Source organism: Tamandua tetradactyla, chromosome 2 (genome assembly GCF_023851605.1).
Source record: "Tamandua tetradactyla isolate mTamTet1 chromosome 2, mTamTet1.pri, whole genome shotgun sequence".
In the NCBI taxonomy this organism is placed as follows: Eukaryota; Metazoa; Chordata; class Mammalia; order Pilosa; family Myrmecophagidae; genus Tamandua; species Tamandua tetradactyla.
The window spans coordinates 143,464,342-143,491,240 of NC_135328.1; the positions used below are offsets into that span (position 1 = coordinate 143,464,342).

General features: G+C 40.2%; 1 protein-coding gene across 5 annotated transcripts in view; it reads left to right on the forward strand.

Annotated features, from left to right (window-relative positions):
- Positions 1–26,899, forward strand: part of ESR1 (estrogen receptor 1) — a 438,840-nt gene that overhangs the window by 106,192 nt on the left and 305,749 nt on the right. For all 5 annotated transcript variants that reach the window (XM_077149286.1, XM_077149288.1, XM_077149284.1 and 2 more), the window contains exons 2-3: positions 1,429–1,954; positions 25,109–25,299. In XM_077149286.1, coding sequence (XP_077005401.1) covers positions 1,500–1,954; positions 25,109–25,299 — 646 coding nt within the window. In that variant the 5' untranslated portion in view covers positions 1,429–1,499. The remainder of the gene's footprint in view (positions 1–1,428; positions 1,955–25,108; positions 25,300–26,899) is intronic.

Consider the following 26,899-nt stretch of genomic DNA (forward strand, 5'->3'; position numbering starts at 1 on the left):
GTTTGAGATAGCAATTAAAGCAAAGCATTAATAGTCTCATTGGAGACTATTTGGACTGAACAAAGGGAGTTTATTAAAAAAATATAAATTATCCAAGATCAAAATTTCACGCATCATGTATTTATATCTTTTGTTTCATCAACAGGTATATACATGTTTGTATGTATATGTATGTACGTCTTTAGGTATTTGTGTATATGCACATATATATATGTGTATGTGTGTGCATGCTTAGCTTTAAATTCAGTTAAAAACTTTTTTCCATTTCTCTCTCATCTAATTATTTGCTTCTACATATCCCAATCTAGGATAACTCAGAAGGTTCAGTTTAGGATTAAAGAAGAGAAATGTATCATTGAATTTAAAAATTTCTTGGTTCGACCAGCAATGTAACGTATTTGCCAAATATCTGATCAATGATTGGGAGGTTGCAGTTAAGAAAAGGTCATATTTTGGATCCAGCTTTTGAAGTTTGGGTTGCACAACCTGTGGAAGGCATGAGCACCTGTGCTCGCCTAACTAGAGGTTTTTGTGAATCATCACTCAATGAGAATCCCTAATGGGAGCAACTACAGCACTGGCACCCAACACAAGCACTCCAGTTGTGCAGGGAGACTCAGGTGGTGGCTGGAGGGACCACTTGGAGAGCACTTTGGGGACAGGAGGCTGAGGTTTGACAGCAGACTTCCGATTGCAAAATGCCAACTCTACCTATATGTTCACTTTGACTACACACACACACACACACACACACACACACACACACACTTCCCTCCCAGAGGCCTCCTGCAGCTGCTAAATATAGCTGTCTATGGCTGGCGGTTTAGGCAAGCGCACGCTCATTCTATCTGCCATATCTCAGTTACACAGTGGTCCTCCCCAGGGTCATTTTATGTACGCACTACATATTTCTGGCCAACAGGGAAAGTGAATCAAACAGAAAGAGAGAAAACAGAGATAGACTGGAGTCTCTGGCACCGGACACATAAGGCAGCTACAAAGCTACTTACCGGGCGCAGTCAGCCCAGTTGGTTTTAAGCCGCGTTTCCCCTGAGCCACCTTTAGGAAAGCCCTCTGCGCCCCGCCCCTACCCCGCCGGGAGCGAAATGCAGCCTCCGTCCAACAATTACGACAAGTTAAGTAAAGTTTAGGGAAGCTGCTCTTTGGGATGGCTCCAAAACGCATTGTGCCTGGAGTGATGTTTAAGCCAATGTCAACGCGAGGCTACAGTCCTGGCCGGCCTCCAGCACCTTTGTGATGCATTTGAGCCCGGTACTTAAAAGTGCGAGACACGGGGCGCACGGAGGCCCAGCGCTCCCGGGCGGCACTCGCTGGTCCCGCCGCGCGGGGCAGGACCCGGCCCAGCCCGGGGCAGGGACGCGCGCCGCGCCGCTCCGCCTCTCACTCACAGCTCTGCTCTCTTTCCAGGTGGCCCGCCGGCTGCTGAGCCCTCCGCCGCTCCGGGAGACAGCCATGCGCGTCGCCCGCGGCCACTGACCATGACCATGACCTTCCACACCAAAGCGTCGGGCATGGCCCTGCTCCACCAGATCCAGGGCAACGAGTTGGAGCCCCTGAATCGTCCGCAGCTCAAGCTCCCGCTGGAGCGACCGCTGGGCGATGTGTACGTGGACAGCGGCAAGCCGACCGTGTACAGCTACTCCGAGGGCGCCGCGTACGACCTCAATGCCGCGGCCGCTGCCCCCGCGCCGGTCTACGGCCAGCCGGGCCTCGCTTACGGCCCCGGGCCCGACGCGGCCGCCGCCTTCGGCGCCAACGGCTTGGGGGGCTTTGCCCCGCTCAACAGCGTGTCGCCGAGCCCTCTGGTGCTGCTGCACCCTCCGCCGCCGCTCTCGCCCTTTCTGCACCCGCACAGCCAACAGGTGCCCTATTACCTGGACGGCGAGCAGGGCGCCTACGCCGTGCGCGAGGCCGGCGCCTCGGCGTACTACAGGTACCGTGCCCAGGTTCGGGATGGCCAGCGGACTCAGGGTGTGTGTGGGGTGGGGTGGGAAGCGGTTGGGGGATCGGCGGAGGTGGCGCGTACCGCCGGCCTGGGCATCCTGGGCAGCCGCGGGTTCCGAGGGCGCGTGCCGGGAGCTCGGGGTGCGCAGCTTAGTCCGAGGATTCCGATGGATCCCGCGTTCCGAAGTCAAGTTTTCGCGCTTGGCAGCTTCCAAAAAAAAAAAAAAAAAAAACCCAACCCAACCCAAAACAAAACAAAACGCGCTGCACCTCTGCTCTCCATACTCTTGCGACCGACAGAGAGGCTGATCCGAAACCCCGTGTGCTTCCTAACTAAACAAACCTGGGGGCACCGTACAAAGCAGTAGTCATTTGGGGCGGGGGATGGGGTGGGTCAACCCCCAAAGCGAATACACAGTGAGTCATTAGTCTGTGTCCGGTCTTGGTATTTAGGGCTGTAGGGTGTTTGGCGTTAGAACTGCTAAGGAGAATTATTATTATTGTTATTTTAAAAGTCGGTTTGAAAAATTTTCCCCTCCTCTAGAATGTCGGCTTGGGAAAATGCACGCGATCACTCTTAGGGTTGTTGTTTAGGAAGAAATTCTCCTTATCTCCACTTTTCTCTCCCGCCCATCCTACGTGGAGGGCTTTAGGATGGAATTGAGCTGCTCAGAAGAGCGCTAGATGAGTTGAATGGGTTTCAACAAGTTTCTGATTTCTGAGTGATCTGGCTGCAGCCGTGCAGGAGCAGCTTGCTGCCATGTGATTCTGACAGCTGGGAATGTATAGGTATTCCGTGCGTTCAAAACCCGCCGCCACGAAGCCAAAGCGCGCAGAGAGCTCCTGCTGGCTCGGCTGAATTTCTGGCCTAGCAGGTAGAGAATGCAGAATGGGTCGGCGGGGCCCGCGGGGCCTGCGCCTCCAGCTCCGGTGGACGGATCTCTGGCCGTCCAGGATACACAGACAGCTTTGTGACTTAATGGCGACTATATTGTGTCTTTGTTTTATTTTTCTAATGTAGTTTGACCTTTGTCCCCCATCTCCCACCCCTTTTGTTCCCCCTCTTCTCTGGAAGGTCCAGGTGGGTGCTTTGTGTGGATTCTTCTGCCCAGAGGCCGGGGTGGCATGGGGACACCTGCAGTGGGTTTAGAGGCCTCGGGGGGTCCACATGGCCGGGACCCGTTAGATGCTTCCCGCCTGTACATTCCGGCGCCTGGACTCGAGTTCTGCTCTCACCCCAGCCTCTTCTGCACTGCCCAGCATGGACCGTTTGCCCCTCAGGGTTCTGTTTCTAGAGAGTTTAGCAGAAGAGACAGGACCAAGGTGCAGGTCTGCCTGGATATCCTGAAGGTCACACTCTTGGGACATCTGAATACACAGCTCAGTCAGAGGAATTTAGAGTGCTCTGTAAACAACAGGTCCAACCTGAAGTATTGCTTGAAAGACAATAAACAAAGCTTGGAGAAGTTGGCATATTTTAGGTTAATTTCACTTGTTTTAATTCAGGGTTAAAATGGAAAGAGCGAAAGAAATTCTGCCCACTTTTTTTTTTTTTTAAGGAAGAACAAAATAGAGCGATTAAATTTAATTCACATAGAATTTTAAACTCCTTGATGGAAGGAAGGTATTGGTGTGATGTGAATTCCATAACCTCATGGTGGACTTCAGAAACTATTTTTTTCCATTTAATTTTCAGTTCTTTTATTGCAAATTAATGCCACTGAATTTCAATGGACACTAATGAGACTGCTCCTTGGTGGATTATTTTACTGCCTTACTAATAATTATAAAGTGAGCCTGGTCAAAGAGAGGGGGGAATCACATTTTGTTCAAAATTATTCATCATCCTGGTGGCAGATGTTACTATAATATGCCCCATCTTCAACTTTTTTAGATTAGATGATACTTAAATTGTTTTAGAATAATAATTTAAGAAACGACAAGAAACTTTAAATAAGTAAAGAACTCACAGCAATTGGAATATATGCAGAAGTTCAGCCTTCAAAAGAACCAGTTTTCCTTTGTCTTTTATTTCCCAGAACATTCTTCCTCTTTTGTTTGAATTCTGCCCCTCAAAACCTAGAGAGGAAGAGAGGGGCCTTTATTCAGATGGTGTTTCAAATGGACTGATAGTATTTAGTATTTTTTACCTCTTAATTTTCCTATTTGTATAACTCTGGGTAGAAATAAAAGCATTGATGAGATTCTTTTAGGAACCTTTAATTTTTCTAAGAGGTTATCAAACGTTTTGGGGGCTGAAAGCAGTGTTCTCAAAATGCTAGCCATGACCCAGTGGGTCCTGGAATCTATTTAGTGAGTCTAAAGTAGTTTTTTGTTGTTGTTGCTGCTTAAAAAGGAATAAAATAGAAAGAGATAGAAAATATCAGAGTGCATGATATAGAGTGAGGGGAAGTTTCATCTCATGAAAATTTTGTTTCGATTATACATGTTTGCCTCTGTTGACTATGATTTAAAATGATTTCTTACTGTGGGTTGCGGTCAGAGACGTTTGAATGCTATTGGCCTAAAATGCATCAGTAGAGAACGAAATGTTTAGTAGAAAAGGAAAAATTCGGGCAAATGGCTGGTTGCTTTATCTATGCAAACTGAAAAAAACTGTTTTGATTGTCTTTATTTTATTTTTTCCCAATAAACTCAGCTGGTGTTTTTAGATATGTTAGACTCAGCTTTGGTATTTCTGATTCTTAATTTCTGCATTTATACAATGGTACTATGTGTGGCTCATCCACCAGAAATGTCCCACTGAAATGTTCAGAGAATTTATGTGAAGTCCACACCATTTAGCATTAGGATGCTATAGGTACTTTTTTCTACCAGCCATAATATGCAGCTGTATTTATGTGTAAGAAGAAATGCAATGGAAATATAATATATAAAATTGCTCTGGACATATATTAAGGTGAGAAAGATTGTCACGGGGGAATCCTAAGCAGGGAATAAATTTGTTTATGGACACACTGATTTTGCAAGTTAGGCCTTACCTAAAATTTCATTAACCTTTAATGATGGCGGCATTTGCAAGTCATCCTAAGCTGGGATCCTTTTTAGACTTTGAACAATTTAGGAATTTTGAACGGAACTAAAAATGAAACAATAATATCCACCAAGTTTTAGAAAATTCAAATTCAGTATTTAATGCTGTACGGTTATTTTTGGTTTTATTAGTCAGTATTCTTAAAGGCTGAAGATCCACCACTTCTCAGAGAAAAGCTTGACAAATATACAAACCTTTTACATCAGATTCAGTGTCCTGGTAATTTGTGTATAGGTTGTATGTGCCTTTTGAATGACCAGTTTGTTCTTGCTGATAATTTACAACTATTTCTCAACTTTGAACAGAAGCTTATCTATAAGGAGAGATTCAAGTGGCTAATTTTCAAGTTTCCAATAATTCTTTCCTTGTATTTAGGTGATATTTTAGCACCTTTTCTCTCTAGTCTTTTTTCATTCATTTAAATTGTTACTGACTATCTCACTTTTTGTGCTGGCATAAGAATAGTCCCAAAAGCCACATATTATCTCAGGAATGAGTGTATTTTAGGATGAAAGCAGAATCACATCTTTAATCCCCATTTCATTTTCACCTGCACTGCATGGATTTGTACCTGTTTTTGGTAGAAAGACCTAGAAGAATAATTGCCACTTATTCTAATCGTCTTTCTCACACTTAATTTTGGTCTCTGGTGAGACTTGTAAATTATTTACTTTTGAGAATATGTTTAGGACATGACATTCATGATTTGGGAAAATCCAGTTTTAGATTTCGATTTCTTGTTGTTTTAAGGTTATAAATGGTAGGAGCAAGAAATTACCAAAGGCAGGAATGATAGAGCTCAAGAAAAACTATAAAAAGTGTTTAACTTTCCGCTTAACAATGAGACATTAGTAATTTTGGCAGGTGAGATTGTATATGTGAAGGTGTTATGAAAGCTTAGACATTACGTTATTTTATTTACTTATTAATATTTGTTCTGGTGTCTTTGAAAACTATAAAACAGTCAGTGAGGTGGAAGAGATTTAAGTGTTCTTATTGGATAATATAAAATCTTTTCTTGTGGAAGCAATATTTCGTAAAAACTTTCTCAGGATCTGCAACACTTATTTTGTAGCCTGGGTTATCAGAGAGAACATTTATTTGGCTACATTTATGAAAGAATGTCAAAACCCTGATTATGTGAAAATGATTTTACGTAAGGAAGTAAATGTGTTTTTATGATAGTTTTCCTTGGAATTAGTACCCAAGGCAAAAATAATATATCTAACTCCTCTTTATAGCATTGGTATTATTTTTAATGTAACTTTTGAAGAACTCAGTGGAGAGAGCCTTACTTTTCCAGGATGGATGGGAGCAAATTAGCCATTTAGTTTAATTCTATATCTTAAGTTGCTTATCTAACAAAAGGAAAAAAGAAGTTTCTTTTACATACTTCACAGAATGACTATAATTGTTTAGAACCACAGGATGCATCCTCTGGAGAAAGATGCTAATAACCCCCCAACCCTCCCCCCCCCCAAAAAAGCTGCTTGAATGCAAACCAACCGTCGCAAAAGTGTAAGGGATTTCATAGAAAGAAGGTAGTCCATCAAGGTCATTGAACATTTTTATTCATTATTTTAACCTTGGCTAATGAATTGACAGGAAATGCCATTAAAAAAAATGTGTGTGTGTGCTCTCCTTTCTTTTATACCTCAAAAATATCCTCACACTCCCCTCTAAAATCGGAGAGCTTAAGTGGACTGGAGGAAAGAATTAGGATATTCTTGATCTCATGAGGGAAGAAACCGTAATTTCTGTGCTTTGGAGAATATTGTTAGGAATGAGAAGGGAAGTTCTTCATTGATTTAAGTTATGGGTATATTTTAAAACCCTGTTAAAATATGAAGAATGGAAAGGACAACGTTTATGGCCTAACTGACAAAATTTTAAGTCGTTTAATAAAGTAATCATTTCAAGAAGGTTGGTCAACTAGGAACAGGCATGGCTACCACTTGGAAGTGATATATGATGGGATGGTGGTGGAATCCATGGTGATGATGATGGTGATGGCGAAAATGGTGATGATGATGGTGGTGATGATGGTGGTGGGATGGTGATGGCAATGTAGCACTGGTGTCAGTTGTGTTGGCTAGCATTTCTGGATGCCTATTAGATTAGCCTGGAGATATTTATCCTATACACAAATCAAATATTTTTAACGGGCTTGGCTAATTTGCATGTAGTTATAGTTTAAATTATTATTCTAAAAAATTCAAGAGTGACATTATCAATCATATTAGTACCATACATCTGATAAGTTCTCATAATTTCTACCCAGAAAAGAAAAAAGGAAACCTGAACAAACCTGCACTCTTTTGCTTCTCCTCTGAAGTGCATCTTAGGGTGACACTTTGTATCACGAGGCTGCTTCTGTAGCGTCTTCAACTTGAATCAAATGTGTCTTCTTTAATAAGATAGTAGCCTTCTTGAAGGAAAAAAATACCTTTTGTCCTGTAACTTTAAATTCTCTGAAGCTCTTCTGGATTACACTTGGGAAATTGTAGAAGCTCATTTTAAAATTGAACTAAGTGGAGAAAAAAAACTGCTTTAACATTTGGAAAAAAAAATGGAATTAAGTAATGTTCAGTCCAAGACCTTTCCAGATGAACTCTCAGTAAGCTGTGATGGGTTCTTCTTGAGAATTCCCCAAATGTTGTCAGCTTCTAGAGGCGAAGGGCTTCCCGCAGTTACCATTGCGAATCTCACCACCAGCCCTGAAGCTACTGACTAGCCTGTGGGTCCTGGCTCACTGCACATGTTCTCCAACGTGAGTGACTGCTGGGCACCGCTTCTTGGGCGATTTTCTTGACTCCTTGACTTGCTTTTCTCATTAATAGACTTGGGACTTTTTCGTACAGTCCTGAAAGTAAAAAGACAATTCTCTTTTGGTTTCCTGCAACTAAATGATGGTAGAAATAGTAATTTTTCGTTGGCACACTTGTGCTTTTTTCCTCTGATGTTTTTGTTTGTTTTTGTTTTTACTGGTCTGTTTTCACATTTTCTTGTTTCCTTTCTTTATTTTCTAATGTTCTTCCCTTTAAACTCCTTTTAGCCTCTTTTCTTCCATCAATTTTTTTCCTTTTTTCTTTTCTGTTTTAGTTGTTCCATCTCTGTGTCCCAAATTTTTCCTTCCAATTTTCTAGTTTATTTCTTTATTTGTTATTTTAATGAAATAGAGTTCCTAGCCAGTGTGGGAAATTCAAAAGTGTAAAAATGTGCCTTAATAATTCAGACTGGCATCAAATAGATTAAAAGTTTCAAAAACTTTTTTGTTGTACTTGTCTCTCGGTATAGAAGCTTTATACAAAATCAGAAAGAACTGTTCACTTTACAGAATTGCTTTAACATTCATTCATTCATTCATTTGGTTACCTTATTCTAAACTGTGTAGTTAACGAGGTCATGGATTGTATAAAATGCATTTTTTTATTCCCAACAATTCATGTAACAGTGAAAGCTTAGAGCAGTCAGGAAACTTATTGCATGGGTGTGTGAAATTCTAAAGTCACATTCTTCTGCATTTGTATTTGGTATAGAGATAACTACAAGGGCAGCCTTCTCCCAGGGGATAGGGTTTCAGAAGTTCTTAATCCATATGAACTTGTACAAGGCACTTAAGCTGGCTATAAATTCCCACCCTGTTAACCAAAATACTCATTTTTAAACATAGGTGCATCCATAATCTATTTTTTTTATGCCAGGAGGTATTCTTAAATGGCAGTTTTTTTGGTTAAAATTTTCATAATGCAAAATTGTCAGAAAAAAATTGATTTTAAGGTTACCTCATAGTGAACTTTGACGTTTGCTTTTTTTGAAAAAGAAAAGCATTTTGCACATGGTCATGTTTTATTTCTGCTAGAATATTTCAGGTAGTTCAGAGAGAGAGAGAGAGAGAGGAGGTACGTTCTGATTTGAGCATGAGGCACAATTTAGTTACATTAGTTATAGGATAACACTTGGGGAGACTTTGGAAACCATGCTGATTTCTAATCGGAGTTAATGCTGAGGACAGATCCGAGCAGACACTTTGCTTTCTCTGTCACTGTATTTCTCTCAGCCCTTAGCACCGTGCAAGGAACTTGAGAGCTTGGATGGATGGTGGTGTCAGGAAATGCCAGTTCCCCTGATTCTCCTGGACTCTTGACTGGGAAAAAGACCCTCATGCTAAAAGGGGTCTTCAGGTGTTCTTCAGCAATAGAAATAGAAAGGAGGACTCCACAGGACATCTGGGGTTTAATAGAGTGGTTGCAGCACAGGCAGTTTATTTCTGTCCTGGCCTGACTCCTTTCTCACTGTGGTCTTTGGCAAGTCACCGTGTGCCTCAGTTTACTCAGCTGGAAAGTGCTGGTCTTAACGGCACCTACATCTTTCAGTTGTTATGGGAAATGAATGAGTTAATAGATGTCAGGAGCTTAAAACACACCCAGCCCATAACCAGCCATTGTTTATTTTTTTACTTCTCCACGAGGGAATTGGGAACCACACACAGAAGAAGGTGAATGCAGGATCTGTATAGGTCTCTAGAGCTTCAGTAACTTCCCTTGTTTATTTTGCCTTCAAGGAACCAACTTTCATATCCCGTTGTGATTAGAAGCTCAGCTTTTCCAACCAAAAGGAAGGAGGAAGCTAATATTTCTTGTCATGCTTAAAATATGCCAGACACTGTGCTAGGAAAAAAGCCACACACACAAAAGCGGCTGTTATTAATAAACTACAAATAAGTAGAAACAAACAAACAAACAAATACAAAGTGTATGGGGCATTAAATATGGTGGGCTGAAGCAACCCCGGAGAGGTAAGTAGTTGAAATGGAGGCGAGCTGTTGGTCGAGAAGCTAGGACAGGCAGAGAGGCCTCGGAGGGAATTTGTCTGTGGTCTGGAAAACAGGAACACGATGAAAGCTAAAGTTGATCGAGTATCTTCAAGGATGTTTTTTCAACTCTGGTTGCACGTTAGAATCACACATGATTTAAGAATCACCAGGATGATTAAAAAACGACATGAGGGTGCCACCTCGGATACAGTTTTTTTTTTTTTTTTGATTGCTCTGGGTTGAAGCTAAAGGAGGCACTTTTTAAAAACTCCTGGGGTTCCCCTGTGTGGCTGGGGTTGAGACCTGCTGATTTGCTGTGTCCAGGCATTTCTCTGAGTGATGAGTGATGTCATCTGATCTTCCCACAACTTTGGAAGAACTTTTGGTTTTACAGAGGAGAAGGCAGTGGGAGGAGATTCCCTGTGTGGCATCGCTCTGAGTCAGGTGGCCTCACTTCCAGATCTTCATTTCACTGGGCCTCTTGGAAGCAGAGGATAGAAAGGAGCACTGAGGAAAAAGGCTCCTTTTTTTTCCTCCTACTTCCAAAATCAGATTTGTGGTAGGCAGTTGCTTTTGATATTGACTAGCTGCAAAGAAAGTCATTGGATTTAAAGACGAGATAAAGAAAAACCTAAGATGTGGATATGAAAATACACCTATGCCAATTAGCCTGTATGATTTAGAGTATTAATCCCACTTCACTCTGTTAGTGGTAGACATAACCTCTAGCATTGACTTTCCAACTTGATATTGTAATCCTCAGTGTAATGGATCGATTGCACAAAACTTCCAGTTGTGTGTTTGGGAAGTCCCCTAACTTCACATCCTTGGCCTTTAAGGTGGAGAATTTAAAGCTTTTATTGTTTACTCCTTTTTGTCATGTAGTCTTTGCAGAATTCTTTCTGCAAACAGAATATGTGCTATTTTTAATGCCCCCCCACCTCGTCCCAATTTTAGCATTTTGTAAAGACTTGTTTATTGATAAGGGAGATGGGCATTCAGGCACTCAAGCCTGACACCTAAGCTTGTGAGTGATCCTGTGAGGTCCTTTCCCACATTGCTCAATCCTCAAGGCTGCTGTTTTCCTCATGCGAATGCCCAGAATCGGCTGCTAAAAGCATGTCTTTGAAATCTTGGAAATATGTATCCCCCTCCTCAGGTCAGAAGTGTGCACAGTTTCCTCCAGTGCTCACATGACTTGAATAACAGGTTCTAGGCCACATACAATGGCCCAGAACTCTTCTTTATTCTTTGCTTTTGATGCTCAACTATAGTGGATGATGAACCCAAGTTGCTTTTCTACAGAGGCCAACACTCTCTTAAGAAGTCTGTGTTTGACCATAGGAAATGGCTACCAAAGTTGTCAGGTAACCTGTAGAAGCACTCACAGATTCTAGAGATTTTACACTGAAGAACTGTACCGCACAGAAATGAAGTACCAGGCATTTTCAGTAGATCTGAAAACCTCTCACAAGAAGTTTGTTCTCAAGAATCTAATGCCATTCTCTTCTTTCTCTACATATGACGATTCCTGATTTAGCAAGTTTCTCACTTGAATGCTAAGTCTTCACTTTGCTACCAGAGTAAAGTCTGCAAAGTTCATACATGATGACCCCATCTATTCCTCTGCTTAAAAGGAGTTTCTCATTGACTGTCCCAGAACTCAAGCACATTTGGAACGGGGCTTTCAAAGCCCTTGGCATCTGATTCCAACCAATCTCCTACTATCATTTCTTAAAGCTTTTATTCAAAGCCACATTTAAATGGCATTTTCCCCTTCTGTCCTTCATTGTCTTCTCACCTATAACAAGTACCTTTTTTCCTTCTGTCCCATCTTTGCCAGGCCAATTCTATCCTAGCTGAAATGCTGCCTCTATTGAGTTGTGTTTCCAGATCTACCAAGGCTGAATTTCTCTCTCTGTAGTGCTTGCTGTGTATGTGTACCACTATTTTTACCTCTGTTATTGAAATCACCATAGAATGTTTTTCATTATTTATTGGAATAGATTTGTCTCCCCCTTCTATTTAATAGGGTTTGGTAATTTTATGGATTGAATTAGATTAGACTAATATAACATATTATGTGATTTTATTAATAAATTTAGTAATTGTAGTAATTCATTTATATATACACTCGCTCAAGAAGCTTTACTGAATGTTGACTGGCTTCTGTTGTCAAGGAACTGATAGCCAGTGGGGGAGATGACAAGGACATCAATTAAAAACAGTGGGATAAGAACTGTGCTGGAGAAAGGGACCTCTAGGAGCACTTAACCAGATGGAGGGTCTGATCCACTGTAGAGGGAGTCAAAAAGGTTTAATGGAATAAACCACCCACTCATCTTGAGTTTTTTGGGAACAAAGAGTTAGCTAGGCAACAAGGAAGGGATGAAGTTATGTCTCCATCCTGGTGAACCCTAACAGTTCCAGTCCAGATCCTTGGAGAGTATAAATGCTTAATAAGTTAGAAAACTAAATAATTAATAAATGATAATTATTCTATTTATTCAAAAATTAATTTATATTAATTAATATGAATTAATAATTTATACAACTAAATAATTTTGAATTAACAAAATAAAGGAAGGTTGTTAAGAATCAGAGAAATAACTTTAATAATATCAATAGCTAATATTTTTTGAACACAGTGTACCAGGCACCTACGCTGCTGAAAACCTTGAATGGATGATCTTTAATCATCTCACAAACTTAAGGGGCTGGGGCTATTCTTAGTCTCGGTTTTTGGTTGATGAAACTAAGACTTGCAAAGGGGAAGTGACTTGCTCAAGGTCACACAGTTAACAATGGAGGATCAAGGCTCTAAACTAGAAGGTGGTCTTGGAGCTTAAGCTCTGAACACACTACGTTATGCAGAAAAATTGACAGGCTGTTTTTTGTTGTTATTCTTTTTTGTCACTGGTGATTTACTTAGCAGTTGGTTTGTTAGTTCTTTATAATGTCTTTATATCGTGTGACAGTGCTTTAATCTTTGTGTCCCGAGGCTGCTTCTTTTCATTTTATGGAAAGTGGCTATTTTTATGATGTTTGCTAAAAGCATGTTTAAACAATTTTCCATTAAGAAGGGGGATGTTTTCCCTTCTAATATCGAAGGAGCCATTAAATCAAATCTTACAGAAACTTGCTGAGAGCAACTTTCTGTATTTCCCTGCATGTGAAACCCATTAGAAAATTTTAGATCTGGATGCGATCCTAGTATTCATTTGTCCCAATCCCTTCTCTCAGTAGATAAAATCATAAGATCTCAACCTCTTAATCGAGAAGAGGGATCTCAGACATGATCTATTTTACTTTTTTTGTTGTACAGAGAAACTCATAAAAATCATGATATTTTTAATCTGGAAGGGGCATTAGACATGATCCCTTCTACTTCTTCCTTTTCAGTGGAAGAAGTTGAGGTCCAGAGAAGCGAGGTCACTCACGCCGAAAGTCAGAAAGTAGAGTCACAAAGTAAGGGAAAGAGCTAGAACCTCTACGTCTGATTCCTGTCCCCTTCTTCATAGGTATAGAGGGAGGTATCGCTGGCCTTCATTTGCTGAGAGTATCAAGACCATGATGTGTTCAACGTTGTAGTTTTAGCATTTATAGTGGAAGCTCAAGCTAAGTGATGCTGAGTACCACAAATGTACAATGATGGCCAAAGTCAATTCACTGCCATGCCTGTCTAGACAGGCTGTGCATTTAATTGGTATGTGGTTTATGCGAGGATTTTTATTCCCTACTTACCACTTCAGTTTTAAGTCTCTAGTGGGAACCTATTTCCTATCCATTTATTTAGCTTGTTTCCTCCCAGTTCTAATAACTCCCTTTTGTTTACTTCGCAATTGGAAATTTTCCCTCTTGTTTTCTTTTTTTGTGTGTGTTTCTGGGGCTTAAGGTTTATGAGTTACCTTGCCAGATTTCTCTGGAGACTTTGCTGATTTCTAAAGGAGCTGGCTGCTATTTTTATTCCACAATTACCAGTTGAAAAAGGAACTTGCGTTATTTTATCGTAATTGTTTCACATTAGTATTGGCAAAATTAGAGCATAATTCAATCCGTGCTTGGTCCAACAGCCAGGTTACAACAGAAATTTTTAGTAACACGGTCCCTGCATTGAAAATCCTGTGTCGTCTTTGACGCTAATTACTAAACCCAATGTTGATTACATACTGTTTACTATTAAATTTTTCCCCTTGTAGTTTAATATTGTTCCAGGAAATGAAATGTAAGTTTAATAAGAATAGCAACTGATGGAACCGTATGTTGTAAGTATAATTAGTGTTCCTGATTTAAATGTGTTGAGAAGAGTGTGACAAGATGGCTTATAACTGCACTAAACCAAGATGATTCAAAATAACTTATTCTGTAGAAATTCATCTTTATCAGGATAGGATTTATAATTAGACTATAATAGTTTTTTCCACTTTCAATTTTTAAATAAGTGTTTAAGACCTCTTTGAATTATCAATTAAAATGCTTGAAAAGGAGGCATTACTGATCTTAGCATTCAAAACACTACTAAGGGAGCATGTAGGAATTAAATACACTTTTCTTTTTTTTATTTTTTATTAATTAAAAAAAATTAACTAACAAGACATTTAGAAATCATTCTATTCTACATATGCAATCAGTAATTCTTAATAGCATCACATAGTTGCATATTCATCATTTCTTAGCACATTTGCATCGATTTAGAAAAAGAAATAAAAAGACAACAGAAAAAGAAATAAAATGATAATAGAAAGAAAAAAAGAAAAAAAACTATACCTCACATGCAGCTTCATTCAATGTTTTAACAAAATTACATTATAATTAGGTAGTATTGTGCTGTCCATTTCTGAGTTTTTGTATCCAGTCCTGTTGCACAGTCTGTATTCCTTCAGCTCCAATTACCTATTATCTTACCCTATTTCTATCTCCTGATGGTCTCTGTTACCAATGACATATTCCAAGTTTATTCACTAATGTCGGTTCATATCAGTGAGACCATACAGTATTTGTCCTTTAGTTTTTGGCTAGTCTCACTCAGCATAATGTTCTCTAGGTCTATCCATGTTATTATATGCTTCGTAAGTTTATTCTGTCTTAGAGCTGCATAATATTCCATTGTATGTATATACCACAGTTTGTTTAGCCACTCGTCTGTTGATGGACATTTTGGCTGTTTCCATCTCTTTGCAATTGTAAATAATGCTGCTATAAACATTGGTGTGCAAATGTCCGTTTGTGTCTTTGCCCTTAAGTCCTCTGAGTAGATACCTAGCAATGGTATTGCTGGGTCATATGGCAATTCTATATTCAGCTTTTTGAGGAACCGCCAAACTGCCTTCCACAGGGGTTGCACCATTTGACATTCCCACCAACAGTGGATAAGTGTGCCTCTTTCTCCACATCCTCTCCAGCACTTGTCATTTTCTGTTTTGTTGATAATGGCCATTCTGGGGGAGATGATATCTCATTATGGTTTTGATTTGCATTTCCCTAATGGCCAAATATACTTTTCTTAATATTTTCTGAGTTTTGCACATGTAAAAGAAAAACAGTTTGAGGTAGGAGCTCAAATAGACTTATTTAGGCTGTTTTTCATAGTTCTCTTCACTTTTAGTAAAAAATTGTAGCCCAAAATGTATTTTCTTCTACTTTCGAAGGAACTATCAATATCCTCTCAGCAAAAAGAAGTGGAAAACAAAACAACTACTGTGATATTTTGAGAGACTCCTTTTTTTCCCAAAATTTTGATTCTGGTGGTTCCTAGGAGATAAGCGATGATATACAGAGAGTGGAAGACTAGGTCCAGGGCAGCTTTTCCTAAATCAGTACATCTCCTTGGAAGACTATCATTTTAATCTTCTTGAAGTCTGGGCTAAAGCTTTCTAATTGGAACTACACACTGGTGAGCGGCAGCAGATGGACAGAAAGTGAGAAGGATAAATTAAGCAGTACGCATCATTACTCTGTGCCGGATATTTCTTTCCCTGTGAGTGAGCTTCTCTTTGGTGACCTAAGCTATATGAATTGGAAGGTACATTAATCTCTCTAACTCCTAGGTAATTTTAGTAAAGAGATGAACATTAACTTAATGTGCTATCCCAGTGACTGAAGAGTGAATGCACCTTCAAAATTGCTTAATCATGCTCCAAACAGACTTTTGCCTCTCAAGAAAGATATGGACGAGCATGTGATGATCAACCTTGCCATTGCCTTGAACTCAAAATTGTGACTGCTGCAGACTTTGCATCTCTATTGCCTTCTTGTTAATGTGTCACAGTTAGGGTTGCTGGATAAAAGATAGGATGCTCAGGTAAGTTGATATTTCAGATAAATAATAACTAATTTTTTTTTTTTTTTTTTTTTTTTAGAGAGAGGGAGGAAAGGAAGGAAAGACAGAGAAGGAAGGGAAACATTTTTAAACATTTTCTTGTTTTTATTATATTTTGTTTGTTTGTTTGGTTTTTACATGGGCTGGGGCCGGGAATCGAACCCAGGTCCTCCGGCACGGCAGGCAAGCACTTTGCCCGCTGAGCCACCGCGGCCCGCCCAATAACTAATTTTTAAAGTATATGTCCCAGGCAGTATGATAGTAGAACATTTATTCATTTTGATCCGAAATTCAGATTTAACTGGGTATCCTTTATTTGCATTTGCTAAACCTGAAAACCTTAGTCAAGTGGTCTGATGCTTAACGGGTTTAATTTTTGAAGCCAGAAAGGTAGACTTTTTGGCATCTCCTGGCTAATAAACACATGCTCACCCATCTCTTTCTATCAGGAAAGGAGGCATGTAGAATTTACCCATTTATGTTTGTCATTATTATTGATTGTCACCAAGGACGTGGCTTTAAATTAAGCATAGAATGATATGGTTGTTTATTTTATTACCCGGAGATAGTTAAAATAGAAGGGAAAATATTACAGTGCATGTAGGGAAAAATCATGGAGCAGGATCTTGTAAAAAGCTATACTTGGAGACCTGACTTCAGAACTCTTGAGCAGATAACTTTTGTGAGTGAGGAATATAGGATGTGTCCCATGGGAATTCTCTTATTGCTGCATTACTGGAATTCAGAAAATCGAAGTTCAAAAAAATAAATCCCTGAAATTCTTTCAAAAGTCTCACAGATTTAGAAGAAAAAGTATAACTACTCTCTAGAAAAATAGTAAAAGAGCCCTGTGCCCCTTCCCCTTTCAGTTGGGGGAGACTTTGGGGGAGCCCTCTCCATAGCAGGAGACTGAGAGCTTGGCCAGGATGGCCTGGGGAGCCGTGGCCACATGGGAGCTCTGATGCATGGCTACAAATGGGTTTGCAAGGAAATCAAGGCAGTAGTGTAAAAAGAAATAGATCTGGCAGTCAGTGGCATGAGAAAATGATCCAGTAATTGTTTGAGTATAGTTCCAATAACTGTACTAGTGTGATTTTCTGGTGGCCAATTCTCTGAAGTCTTTTTTGATGAGGCCGCTGCGGAAGGAGTGTGATGAGAATTCCCAAGCCCTCTGAAATACAAGAACATGGAAGAGCTCCAAGAGATAGGCTCTAAGGCATTGCTGGGGTTCAAGGGTAGAGCAAGGCTGCAGGCAGGTTGCAAGTATGTTCTTAGCCTTAGGAAACTTGCTTACTGCTGAGTGATTCTCCCCTCTTGGATGTGAGCTGGGTGTGAACAGAGCCTTGGGGATGGGGAAGGTAACATAGTCAATTGAAAGGATTTAGTTTTTGTTTGTTTGTGTGTGGGGGTCTTTGTGTGTTTTGCTTTGTTTGCTTGGCTTCATAACATCCTTGGGCAAACTATAACAGAAGAGTCAGGAAGATTCTTTTTGAGCTAAATTTGAAAAGTTATATACCGTTTACAAGAGTAACCAAGATCTATGCTGTTGAAATTCCTCTCACCAAGATCTTCTTGTAAGAAAATAAAGGCTGGGAATCCAAGCTCTTATCTCAGAGATTTCAGGTGACTCTTGACTCCACTTGTCTAGACGCAACAGTCCTCAGAGGGCTGTCTAGAAGCTGCAGGGAGCTCTAGAGGCTGATGTCCAGATATGAGAGGAGGTTCCTCAAATGCTGAGACTGAAAGATTCCAGTCACACCAGCGTTGAGGGGTCTGGGACACTGTGTTCCCCATGAGTGACTGGGGTAACTTTGTCTCCCAATGACCTGATACTTGGGTAACAGAACACTGCTGTATTAACTTTGTTGATTTCTTGGGCATCACCTTGGGCTCTTGATAGAGCAGTTTTATTAGAGTCACTGTTTGGTGATCTGGTTTTGGAGGTACCAGCATTGTGCTCCGTCAATGCTGTATAAACCTCTGGCTAGCTTAACTGATTGGCAGACCCAGTTTGCTCACCCATTCATCCATCCATCCATTCATCCAACAAATATTCATAGACTGTCTGTTTTATGCCTTGTAGATATTCCAGTGAACAAAACAAAATATGATAAATCACATGTTAAAAAGCAATAATGCTATGGAGAAAAAATGAAGTAGGGAAGGGAAGGTTTGGGGTATGTGTGTCAAATAGAGTGATTAGAAAAGGATCTACTTTGAGGATGATGTTTGAGCAAAGACTTGAATTAGAGGAGAAAACGGAGCCATGGAACATACCCAGTTGGTTATGAAGAACACTTTGGCTGAGGGCACAGCAGTGACAAGCCCTGGGGTGGGAGTCTGCCCAAAGTGCAGTAAGAAGTAGGAAATAAGAAGTAAGAAATAAAACAGTACAATGACACTTCATGAACCCATCACCTAGCTTCAACAATTACAAATCACAATCACAAATACTTTATTTGTAAATATTTCAGTATGTATTTATAAAGGATGAGAGCTATTTTAAAAACCATAATTAAAATATTGTGATATTTTAAAGGTTAACATTATTCTGACTCAGTACATGGGAGCGTGAGCTGATGGGAATTCTTGACAGATTGGAGGTGGCATGTGAGAGGAGTCAAGGATTGGGCAGCAACTAAAATGTTTTTCAGTGTCAGGCACTTACAGAAACACTACTATGTGCTTCAAAGTAGGTTTTAAAAATTAACGTTAAGCATCTGGCTTTATGGTTTTAAGTTCCTTTTCAGAATCATTATCCAATTTTGTAAATTCTCCAGGTAGAGAAAATGCTGTTATTCTTATTTTCAAATGAGAAAATAGCACAGACGGATAGTTAAGTAAGTTGTTCTGAAGTCCTTTGGCGAATAGTTTAACATATCCTGGTAGACTGGGAGGGTCTTATCCAATCTTGTAATTTCTCTTGCTCTGTTATGTATTCTTGCCTATGGGAAATGTGGGCAGGCAAGTAGGCACAAATCAGGGTAGATTTACTCACTTTTCAAGGTGTTTTTAATTATTTCAAGGGCTGTTATGGAATTCGTCTCATAGTATTCAACTCAGGTGGTTTCAGTTTAAAAACATTAAAAAAGATCCATTGGCTAGCTCCTTATACGTTAAATGTTGCTCACAAGGATTCTGTTATCTAACAGACATGGATCAATGTCATTGTTAATTGCAGTATATTGTGATGGGAGCAGAGAAGCTGTGTGTGCAAAGCATGGAAAGAAAGAGCAGACTGGAGAAACTGAACCTGAATGTATTTAGGATTTCTCCAAGCTCCCAGGGGCTGGGCAAGGGTATTCTTGGCAGGAAACAGCATGAGCAAAGGCGTGACAAGTTTGAAAACTGTGTGTAATTAGCTGATGCAGAAGAGTGCCTGGAAGGTGGGTGAATAAGCAATAGGGGATGAGTCCAGAGAAAGAGGTTAAGGCATTCCAGAGAGCACATTATGTATGTTACCCTCTGTCACAGAAATGGTAATAGTGTGTCAGAAACTCCAAAACCCCAAGTAAGTTCATGGAATCCCTGCCCTTGGTAGAGCACATCACAACCATTGGCTCATTTTTCTCTTGCTATATGATGCCTGTAGTCTGCAGCATCCCATATGTTCCTAGGGTGTCCAGCTGACACAGTCTGCACAGGTGTTATTGCTGCACAGCAGAGGATTCTACTACGTTTTTCTAACAATAGGCAAGATTTTTTCCTTGTTGCATCAATGACAAAAGAATGGGTTGCTCTTTGAGCTTGTTTATTGCAGGGGTTGTGAGAAAATTGAAGAGGAACCCTGAAGATTTAGTTTTAACTTCCATACCTAACAGAGCCCTTCCTACTGACACAGAGAGGTGGTAAAATTTCTGGTCTGCAATGAAGTCACTGATGAAGTCATTCTATGCCAAAGAATCTCTGTTCATTTTAAACCCTATCCAAACCAGCTCTTGTTCCAGGATCACTCCGTTGCTTTGGAATTCCATTCAGCCACGTGTGCTAACCGGGGTAGTGACAGCAGATGAACCACGTTTACCGTGTTTGTTTTTAATCTCAGTTGTTTTTCTTCCACTGAGGTTCCCACTTCAGTCATTGTTGATAGAGCTCAGTGAACTAGAACTATGCAAAGCAAAGAGAGTTGGTCCCCACTCCCCCTTTTCATTGTGTTCTCATGTCTTTTTCCTTCTGTTTTCTTCCCCTGTGTTCTCATGCCTTGGGCTAGAGATGTGATGTTTTTGTAGGGAAGTCATTGTAGCCATTAGAAATACGGTGCCATCACCTTCTGATGGAAGGAGTGTCTCTAATCATCCATGGGCCATGGGCGTGCCCAACTATCACCTCGTCTCAATCATCTTTTAGGCATTTTATTACTCTTGGGAACAAGTTTTTTAAGAACCAGCTATGCACTCTTGGGACCCATTGGAGAAATTCAAACTGGCTACAGATATTATTGCTGGCCAAAGGCATGGGGCTGAATTGTGGATATACAACTGAAAAGTGGGAAAAGAATCCAGCAAACACGTCATTGAAATTTCTCACTTTATGGAGGAAGAAATTGAGGGCCAGAAATGTTTGGTGAATTGCTTAAGCCACAGATGTTATTGGTAGTTTTTTGACTAAAAACCAGGAGCTCTGACTCAGTCTAGAACTTTTCACCACACCACCCTGCCTCCATTATTTTGTCCAAAAGTTTATTACATTCACAGCGATTCAATCCCTAACCAATTACTGGTGCTCAGATAGAGTTTGAAGCAAAACTTTCCATTGGCTATTCTGGCTAAGTTTGTGAGGACTTTTTATGTAATGACATATTGATCCTACCTCTTGAGTGGGATCATAAATTAAATGATTTGTGGATCACGCTCAAAAGCAGAGCAGAGGTCAGTGTTTGTGCAGAATTATCTTTGGTATTTGGAGTTCTGTGCCTTAATGTTAATTAGTAGGTCTAGGTTTCTTGCCTGTAGGGTCTTTTCTGAAAAGTCCAAGTTTTCCTCTTTCTGTTGAAGACGTTTTAAAGCTGGCCTTCTTCTTTCTGTTTACCATGCTTCTCCCTCTTTTTCACCCCCTTCCTTTTTCTTTTTTTTTTTTTTTTTGTATCTTTCTTTTGTCTTATCATCCCCTCTGGTTGATAGGTAGTAAGCAGATGCTCTAAATGCAGTTGAATGTTGAATGAATGAATGAATTTCTAAATAATTCTGCGTAGCAGTAAATTAATCATTCTCCTAAGGTAGTGCCATATTGTCTGTGGGAATTAGACTGGAAATCAGCCTTGGGTTTAAGAAGGTGTGGTGTCAAGTTACAGCTCTCACTGGATGCCCTCATAGGCCTTGCTTCTTGCATCTCACTTTGGATTCCTGGTCCCCATTATATTCATTAGCACTATCCATGGACTGGTGTGAGTGGAGAAAGGGAAGCCGAGGAAATGACAGTCAAGTTGCTGGATTACACATTAATAACTGTGAAAAGATGAAAAGACATTGACTAAATGGGGTTTTTAGGGAATTTCATGCCAAGCTATTCTTGTTTCCCATTAGCATGGAAAAAACAACACTTGCTTGTATTGGTGTGTGTGTGTGTGTGTGTGTGTGTGTGAAGATAGTTTTCTTAAGCGAGTGAGAAAACCTCTTGACATTTTATAGAAAGCCTTAACTTTTCAATGTCTCATGCTAATGTTCTTTGTGCATTAAGAATTTCAGCATTCTTCCATATGAACGTTAATAGTACACGATTTTCAATTTGTTTATGAGCTAAAGTAGATATTCTCTATACCCGTATTTTCAGGAACTATTCCAACTTGCATCAAGCCATTCTCCTGCGTGACTGGCAGATCCATTAGCTCTATTTTTCATAGAACTCAGCAGTTCTCAATCTTTGCACCAAAAACTGAATGAACGTTTTCCCTCAAAAAAGTTATTGGCTTTGTCAAAAGTAACCGTAGGCAGTTCCTAATGGGAGCTTATATTTATGAGTTTTGGAATGACATCTAAGGTAATGGCTTTGTGCCCAAATGTGGAGTACTCTGCTCTTGGCTTCCAATGCCTTTGGGTGGAGCTCCTAAGGACTCTCTCCTCTGAGGGGAGCCTGGGCTCAGAGCATAGACGGCTTGGGTCCTTGGTTCTCCTGTTTACTGACTGTAAGATTTTGGTGAGCTACTTAAGATCTCTCAACTTGGCTACCTCCCTGCTAGAACAATTGGGGTTAAGATAATACTGCTTAGGGTTGTTTGGAAGGTTAAATGACTTAGTATGTGTAATGCACTTAAAATAGGGCCTGACACAACCATGAATTTTGAGTGAAAATTCATTTGCCTCGTCTTACCAGCTCCTTTTATCCTATTAGACCAAAGGTCATGCCAGGTTTTCCAGAAGTCTGGGTGTGGTTTGGACTTTGGGCACAAGCTGAAATAGCAGCTTCCACCCTCCCCCTAGATAATTTCATGGAGCCACTTTGAGCTTCATGTATCATCAGTAGTTTCCTTGGAGAAGTTTTCTTCTAACCCCTTTAGGGAAGAACATTGTTTTCCTCTGTTAAATGAGGAAAAAACACAATAATAAAGATAGAAATTATATTCATTTCTTGGATAATATGAGGCAGGAGATAGAAATATAAAAGTTTTATATAATTAGTGTAAAGGAGCTAGAACCTTTCATTTCCAAAAGGGTTGAAAGGACCTACTTCTGCCATGCAGAAAATAACTTTTATCCTGCCTACCCCAGAATGTAACTACCACGCGGTTGGTAGGGGTTAGCCAGATCTGGCATATTTAACTTGAGCTCTTCTAAGAATGAGGTTCATGATTTTTCCTCTTTAAATGCTACCATTTTAGATCAACTTGTGCATTCATTTTGGAAACATCTGTTATACTGCCATGAAGAATAAATGAAGATGATATAAACATCCAAATATAAAATTACATAGAGATTAGAAATAGCCATATGTAGGTTTTTGTCACAGGCATGAGCCACCTCTAGCCTATTTCTGTAACACAGAGAGATCTACAAGAAAGTAAACTCTGATTTATATGTTGTTACACACAGGTACAACACACTTCCATTTCCTTGACCCATCATTTTGTGATAGCAACAGATTCAACTGTGCCTCTTGCCAAGCTCTTAATTCTTCATTGACTCATTCATTTAGTATTTATCAGACACCTTCCAAGTGCAGAGGGGCTTTGGAGTGATAAAAATTCTTACAGTATAGTATCTATACCCTTCTTACAGCCTCGCTGGGGATACAAAACAAAATGTGCTCCACATAATTAAACTCATTCCGCCATCATTTATCGAATGCCTGTTTTTGTCAAGACCATTCTGGAACCGGGGATACACAAGTGAGAACAGTAGTGTCTCTTTCCTGGAGACTCCCAATGACGACATAGTACATGCTGGAGAAAGGACTCCAGAACAGTTACTTATGCGATACTCTGAGAGTGCATGATGAATTCTGTGAGGAAGTCAGTGGCTGTTTACTGAAAAGGCTGCACTTTCACTCAGGAGATTTTTGCCTTTTGACAGAAATAGGAAACAGGGGGAAGAGGCCCATAGTTGTGGTATCTAGGTTGGGAAGGTGTATGGCTAGGGCTCGAGAGGGAGAGAGGGCCAGATCACGTTGGGCTGCTGATAGGGCATCTGCATTTTCCCCCTAGGCCAGGAGGTTGCTTGGAGTCACCTTGGTAGACCGTTCATGAACTTCAAGTTTATAAGCCATCAAGGCACCAAGAAGGCCAGGGTTTCTCCCCAAAGTCTGTAGCGTATTGGTGCTGGCTTGCCACAATCCTTGAGGTTCCTTGGCTTGCATCTCTGTCTCCCATCTCAAGGATCTCCCTTTCCTTGTGGTCTGCTCTTCTGGTTTTCTCTGACTCCTGGCTTTTGGCTCCTCTCTGTGGCTTTTTGTTTTTTAACTTCTGGCTTCTAGTTTGTTCTCTTTCTAAGGCCTTCAATAATATGGATTAATACCCATCATGACTCAGTTGGGCATCATTAGTTAACTAATAATAACATCTTCAAAAGGTCCTACTTGCAAATAAATTCATGCCAGCAGGATTGTGGCTTAAGATTAAGAACATGCTTTTCGAGAGTTTAATCTATTACAACGCTCCTACTGTAAATTCTTGCTAAGTGTCACCTCTTTGCCAAATTCAACTTCACTTTATTAGTCCTTGTTTTATTGGACCTCTCCACCCTATTTGATACTGTTAATCACTCCCTATAAGGTTTTATACTTCCGTAAAGTTTTTTACTTCCCTGTTCTCTTGGTTGTACTGTTCATTCTGTTTTCTTTCTGGCATATGCTTCCTCTGTGAAATCTTTGAAAGTTGGTGCACCCAGCTGTGTCCCTGTGCTTTCCTCATTCTACATATTCTTAGAGAGGAGGGTTGAGTATTGAAGGACAGTATCCTCAAATTATAGAGGACAAGTTACCAAAAATGATATCCAGGGTTACTTGGTAGCAGTGACTTAAAACTTGAATTGTCATTTTCCTACATTTGTTCTATGCCCTCCATGGGTTTGTGTGAAGTCCAAGCACTCCAGCTGTTTTATGTTTTGCCTCTGCCTTTTAAAGACTTTAGTGTGGCCCAGGATTAGAATGAGCATTGGTCTTTAATGGTTATGAATTAATTATGAATCCCTGAGAAATGAATGCCTTTTAGAAACCAGCTAATTTCATCTTGTCATTGAATAAATTCTGACTAATATATTCCAGTGGAGGGAGTATGCTTTTTAAGCAAGTTTGCTCTGAACAATTTCCCTGTAAGGTTAATATAATAGGCAAACACCTTTTTCTGCAACAGACAGTAAAAGGTAATGAAAGATTAACTCACATTTTGATTCATTATTTCAAAATGTCAGAATAAAGTGGATCTACCCCATCTCCCAAGTCTCTTCTTTCTTCTTTAGAGCAGAGTGCATGTTTGGGCTTTTCTAATGTTAATGCATTCACTGTTGCCTTTTTTTTTTTCCAGGCCAAATTCAGATAACCGGCGACAGAGTGGCAGAGAGAGGTTGACTGGTGCCAGTGACAAGGGGGGCGTGACCCTGGAGTCTGCCAAGGAGACGCGCTACTGTGCAGTGTGCAACGACTATGCCTCAGGCTACCACTACGGGGTCTGGTCCTGTGAGGGCTGCAAAGCCTTCTTCAAGAGAAGTATTCAAGGTAATAGTGTGTTCAAAATGGCTTGTTCCATTGCGAGCCTTAACGGCGGAAGGGCCCGAGGAAGGAAGACTCATTGTCAGCCATTTGTTCAAAGCGCTAATGCTTAGTAGGTCCACGAGTCTCCTGAGACAGCATCTCAGGGGACGGAGCTGACATACCAGAGGAGCTGTGAATGAGGAATTCTGCTTCCTCCGTTTGGCAAGAATCTACAAAGTCTTGAGCCCTCCTCCTACAAGAAGAGGAGTTCAGTAGCTGGGTCTCTGAGTAAAAAAGAGAGAGGTTGTCCATGCACCGATTGGAGGGTGGCAGGTGGGCATTTGTGTTTTGTTGGCAACTGCACTTTTATAATGTAGTGTGACGCTAGTTGCCCTCGCATAATTCTCTAAGTGCCTTGGCCTTCCCAGTTAAAGATTCTGTTCTGATCTTTGCTCCAGACTGATTCTCATTTGACTTGTTCTTCTCTTTCCACTCTTCCATCTCTCTGTTGTCTCAATGGGTGGCCTGACTTCTTGCTAAAATGAGTCACTGGCTGGTGACTTGCCACATAGGGGATATATCATGTGTACCAGACAGTTATTAAGTATCCGTCTATAACATTTCCTTCTCCACCTGTCTTCATCCTTTTTTACTGCCTAGTTTACCAAATGCGGCTTCCCTGATATGCTGCCAGTTACATTTTATTTCTGCCCCAGGAGTGTCTGTATCATTGCATTAAATATACTACCGTAGGGAAACATTATCTCTTAGCAACTTAAGATGTCTATGCTAAAAATTCTGTCTGACAAGAACTAGGCAGTTTAAACTGATTGAATTCATTTTTTTGTCTTAATAGTGTCATTTTACTTTATTCTTATTTATTCCTTTGCCATCTCAGGTTAAGTGAAATTTAGCATATAAACACTAAGATCTATCTGATGGAATTTTTGTCCCCTCTGTGGAAATTTAGACTGAAGTAAATTGTTGGAAATCAGAGTGTTCTAAATTAGTGGACACTGATTGGAGAAGTGACTTTTGTGAGGTTTCTACTGTAGCTTCTCATTACTTTGATGTGGAAAGAAAGCTGGATATTGGTACATATTGTTTATTTTTCCTTCCATTGACAGTGGGATTTTTTCCTTGTTCATATCTTATTAGAGTAGAATGGGAGGTCAACTCAGTCCATTTTGAAAGCGTTTTCTTTGACACTTACGACTTTCAACCTCTTTTAGAACTCCGCTGCAAGACTTGGACTTATTTGTTGGTATTACAAAAAATTGATGATATTCTCAGAATAAATTTTTGTTAAACTATATATGAAGCAGTAAAAGTATTTAAGTTACTAACATACTAGTTTAGTTCAGAAAAATGATGTTTATATTTTCATTTCTGATTAGCATACACCCTTAGAGGTCTTTAGACGACAGCCCTCATTTGTGGCTTTACTATTTAATCAGTTTTATATAAACTAAAATGTCATGATTACAAGCAAGCATTCAATCTGGTAGTAAAATTGCATCCGACAGAGGTAGATCAAGGGACAAGTTCAGCCACAAATGTGGACAAGTCATTTATCAGAAACTGAGTTCCCTCATCAATTAAAGTCATTTAGAAAGGTGGTTAC